The sequence below is a fragment of the Oryza sativa genome, chromosome 5 (genome assembly GCF_034140825.1).
Source record: "Oryza sativa Japonica Group chromosome 5, ASM3414082v1".
Lineage (NCBI taxonomy): Eukaryota > Viridiplantae > Streptophyta > Magnoliopsida > Poales > Poaceae > Oryza > Oryza sativa.
The window spans coordinates 5,469,390-5,473,291 of record NC_089039.1 but is presented as its reverse complement, the minus strand read 5'-3'; the positions used below and the strand labels follow the sequence as shown (position 1 = coordinate 5,473,291).

Genomic DNA, 3,902 nt, shown 5'->3' with positions numbered 1-3,902 from the left:
ATGGCTCGTGAACGGGCGGCGGGCGGCGTGAGCGAGGCTATAGTTTGAGGATACGCACTGTACATGGCCTTACCGTCGCGTCGGCACCAATTTGACCATGCTGTTGCGGCCGGGAATACGTACGTTTTGTGAGCAAAGCAAGGAGTACATGGCCGGTGCCGTGCGGCAGCCATGGTAGTGTCGGGCAAGTGCATGCGGCTGCAGCTACAACATGTGGGGTACAGGCCATCTGCCCATCTCCATCCCTCGCCATCACGACTTCACGACGAACCGCTTGCCTAATGGCCCATAGCCTAATGGCACGGAGATTTGGCTCGGTCAGGCATGACACGGTTCGGTCATGTCTAGGTCTCTTCCTCAGCATATGTACGACAATCCTATGAAAATTTGGCGATATTGCTAATTTATCAAAATTTTAAAGTTGCCAAATTTTAATAAGATTTATTTTAGCACCAATCTGAACATACCCTTAAAATCAAATTGAGGTGAATATTCCATATAGTAAATCTATATCTATATATATAACTAATAATATAAATATTTGTATTTTTCCTATCGTCACAGTCCGATTGGTCCATCCGTTTTCAGTCCGATTTCGTCCATCGCCCCCAAAAAAAATCAACAACTCTGCCTTTTTCAGTCCGGTTTCGTCCGTCGCCCAAAAAAAATCAATCACTCTTTGCCTCCAAAATCAACCACAATCATCCAAGAACAACGACGACATACACCACATCCAAGAACAACAACAATAACAAAATCATCCAAGAACAACAACAATACCAACATACATCACAGAAGTTCACACCAAACCCAGAGGGGGTTTTGTTTCCCCGATCTCGACGCTCGGCCGTCCGATCAAAACCCTAGAGATCAGACGGCCGGCGTCGGCCGGGCCGAAATCGGCCCAAGAGGGATCGAGAGCGAGGCCACTTTTCTAGCCCAAGCCCAGGTTGCGGCCTAGGGAGGGGAAGTGCGCCCGCGTGAGCGAAAAAGGCCTGGGCTGACTGGCAAGGGCCAGAAAGAAGTCTATTTTTGGTCCCTCAGGCCGAAGAAAAAGAAAAGAAGTTCATTTTTAGTACTTCATTTTTTCCAGAAGCATTTATAATTATAGTTATTGAATGTGTTTGTATTTTAATTAATTGCATATTTTTCTGATCTGTATGTTTCTCGTTGCAACGCACGGGCACTTTTTCTAAACCAAACAACACTTTTGGTCAATATACACACTCCGTAATCACCCGGTGCAACATACGGGCACTTTTGCTAGTATAATTTTATTTTAGATATTATTATAATACATTTTCTTCTATCCATAGCAAAACAACTAGTATTACACATAAACACGTAAGTAACTCATCTACACTATTGTTAAAGGGAACATTGACATTGCAAGCTTAGTTGCTATGCTAAATTACAGAGAATTACTAGTTTTTTTTAGGTATCAGTAGCATAACTCTTTCTATTATTCTTCAAAGGAAAGAGCTAATACTAACATAGACAAAGCTAAATACCAAGTTCATACATCTTTCATGCAAAATGTACCGATCTAAAAGTCTAAACACTGCTCCTTTTGGGATTAGGGCACGGTATAATTCCCCAGTTCCTCCTCACTTCCTCCAAATCTTCATGAAAATGCTTCTCATAGTACACAGACATAAGATCTGTGCACTTAAGACCAGCTTTTGAAGCCCATGGGAAATAATGCTGGAAAAACAGTGTCCTTTGTTTCTCATTGAACCTTGCAGAGCCCCCAACGACTGAAAGCATGCACATAGGAAGGAACATCTGTTCAAACTCAATGACCTTAAGGGCAGTCTCTCCAATCAGGTTCGTAGGAAGGCCGAACAGCACATGCCAAAAGTCATGGACTTCACGGGCACGGGTCGCAACATACGCAAGCTCATCTGTGTCAATGAAACGGACAGGTGGGCGGTCATCTGGTGAGAAGTTCCTTGATCCCATGAACTGAGCATATGCTGCACCAAATGTGTTCTGAGGCATGTCCCAGGCATGAGAAACCTGCGTGGATATAACTCGAGGACGCTCCAGGAGAACATCCTGCAGGAATATTATCTTAGTTAAGTCAGTTGGGAAAAAAAGTCCACAGAGTTGGGTACACATTTTCAGTTGGCATGTGTTGCTATGTACTTGCAAATTGCATGGCAGTGATGTAATAAGAAGGAAAATTGCATCAAGTATAGCAATAGCAGGTTTAAATTTATTGTTCACTAAATGGGTAAACTTATACTGCAGCCAAATAAGGAACATATTCTGGAGAGTAAAATGCATAACAGAACAAACAAACAACAAAAAGATGGACAACATACGAAAAATAATTCGCTAGAAGACCTACACCTTAAATTCCATTTTTCAGGATAACATTTGCTCCCTGAAACAACCAAGTAAAAAGGATAATGCTACTTCACACAAAAAATCTACATCATACAGTCCTTAGCATTTGTTGACCGAGAAACTGTTGCTGTTTCAGAAGCTGAGTATATATGTATATTATTTACAGAATATGCTAGTAAAAAAGGCTATAAAGAGATGGTCAAGCACAACAAATGGATGCATCGGCATAACGTCACCCTTTAGGAAATAGAGGGTAGCATGAGTTTACCCTGCCTTCAGCACTGTTCCTCATCCGCTGAAGCACACGGTGAAATGCTGGCTTCCCAGTAGTCTCCCCAAGAGTAGCTATCAGATCAGCTCTTCTAGGGTCAAGCAATGCCCCAAATGCAGAACCAAATGCAACCGCTGCCTGTTGCCACCCCTTCAGATTAACGCGCGCCCCCTGCATGACTCTAGAAACCCAGAAGAAATCGGAAAGAATAATGAACTCATCAAGCCACTCGCAATCTTGTTCAATACTTTGTAAAATAAAATCATTACGCCATTCACCATTAATCTAATATATCCGATGGTCCTACTGCATGCAAATCGATGGTGATAGGTACATTAGCAAAGAAGAACAAATCGTGAGAATAAATGTTGATAGATGTATTGGCATGGCATGACAGGATGCTTTTATCAGGCATTTCATCGAGCAGCTAGAGAGCATCACTCCTAACACCAGCGAGTCAACACAAAAAGATACCAAGTCTCCAAGAATCGCTAAATCGATAAGCACCGATAGTTGCAAAAAAACTAGCATGTGACAAACAAATTAAGCAGATCAACAAACTAGTAGGTGACAGAAAAATCAAGAAAATTAGGAACACTGTGGAGGCGTAGTTGCGACCTCTAGGGGAACTGGATTCGCGTGCGCGCACCTCGCCGTCGAGCGCTCCCGTTCGCCGCTCGGTTGAGCCTCTGAATCGTGAGGGGGGAGAGAAGAGATGGATCGCCGTTGCCTCCGAGCTGATCCGCACGTCACGTGGTCCTCGCCGTCGCCGCCGCCGGCGTAGAGCTGGGCTCGCCGGCCATGGATCCGAAGCTCTGAATGGCCTAGTTGCAGTATAATGGGCCAATCCGTGATGGGCCGCACAACTTCCCTAAACACAATTCGGCCCACCAAAGTTGGGCTCGCTTGAGACAGGCTTTTGGAAAGCCCACAAAGGCCCACCAAAAACATGGGTCACTTTTGCGATCCGAGGTAAAAAGTACACCGGAGGCACCTCATCTTGTCACCGAATTTCAAATTCGTCCTTGAATTATAAAACTAGATATAATGTATTTCCCAGCTTACAAAACTAGTGAAAATTAGGTCTCTCGGCGGCATTTTTCTCAGTTTTAACTGATGTGACATCTACGTTGCTATTTTGACTAGTTCTTTGTTCCATATGGCATTGACATGACACCTACGTGGCAATTCAGTCCAAAAATATATAAAAATAGTAGACCCATAGGTCAGTTACACTAAAAATAATAAAAGAATAGTGGAGCTCATGTAGATCCACATG

At 43.5% G+C, this 3,902-nt stretch overlaps 1 protein-coding gene across 2 annotated transcripts; it reads right to left on the bottom strand.

The window, feature by feature from the left end:
* Positions 1–1,363: 1,363 nt before the first annotated feature.
* Positions 1,364–3,432, bottom strand: LOC4338019 (ubiquinone biosynthesis protein COQ4 homolog, mitochondrial). 2 transcript variants are annotated; one of them, XM_015782440.3, is made up of 3 exons: positions 3,242–3,432; positions 2,621–2,804; positions 1,364–2,058 (listed from the first exon to the last, which is right to left on the bottom strand). In XM_015782440.3, exons 2-3 carry the CDS (start codon positions 2,798–2,800, stop codon positions 1,555–1,557), a joined length of 684 nt encoding a protein of 227 aa, XP_015637926.1. In that variant the 5' UTR covers positions 2,801–2,804; positions 3,242–3,432; the 3' UTR covers positions 1,364–1,554. The 2 variants fall into 2 exon arrangements, with proteins under 2 accessions (XP_015637926.1, XP_015637927.1); XM_015782441.3 differs by having other exon boundaries at positions 3,273–3,432.
* Between the last annotated feature and the right edge of the window lie 470 nt (positions 3,433–3,902).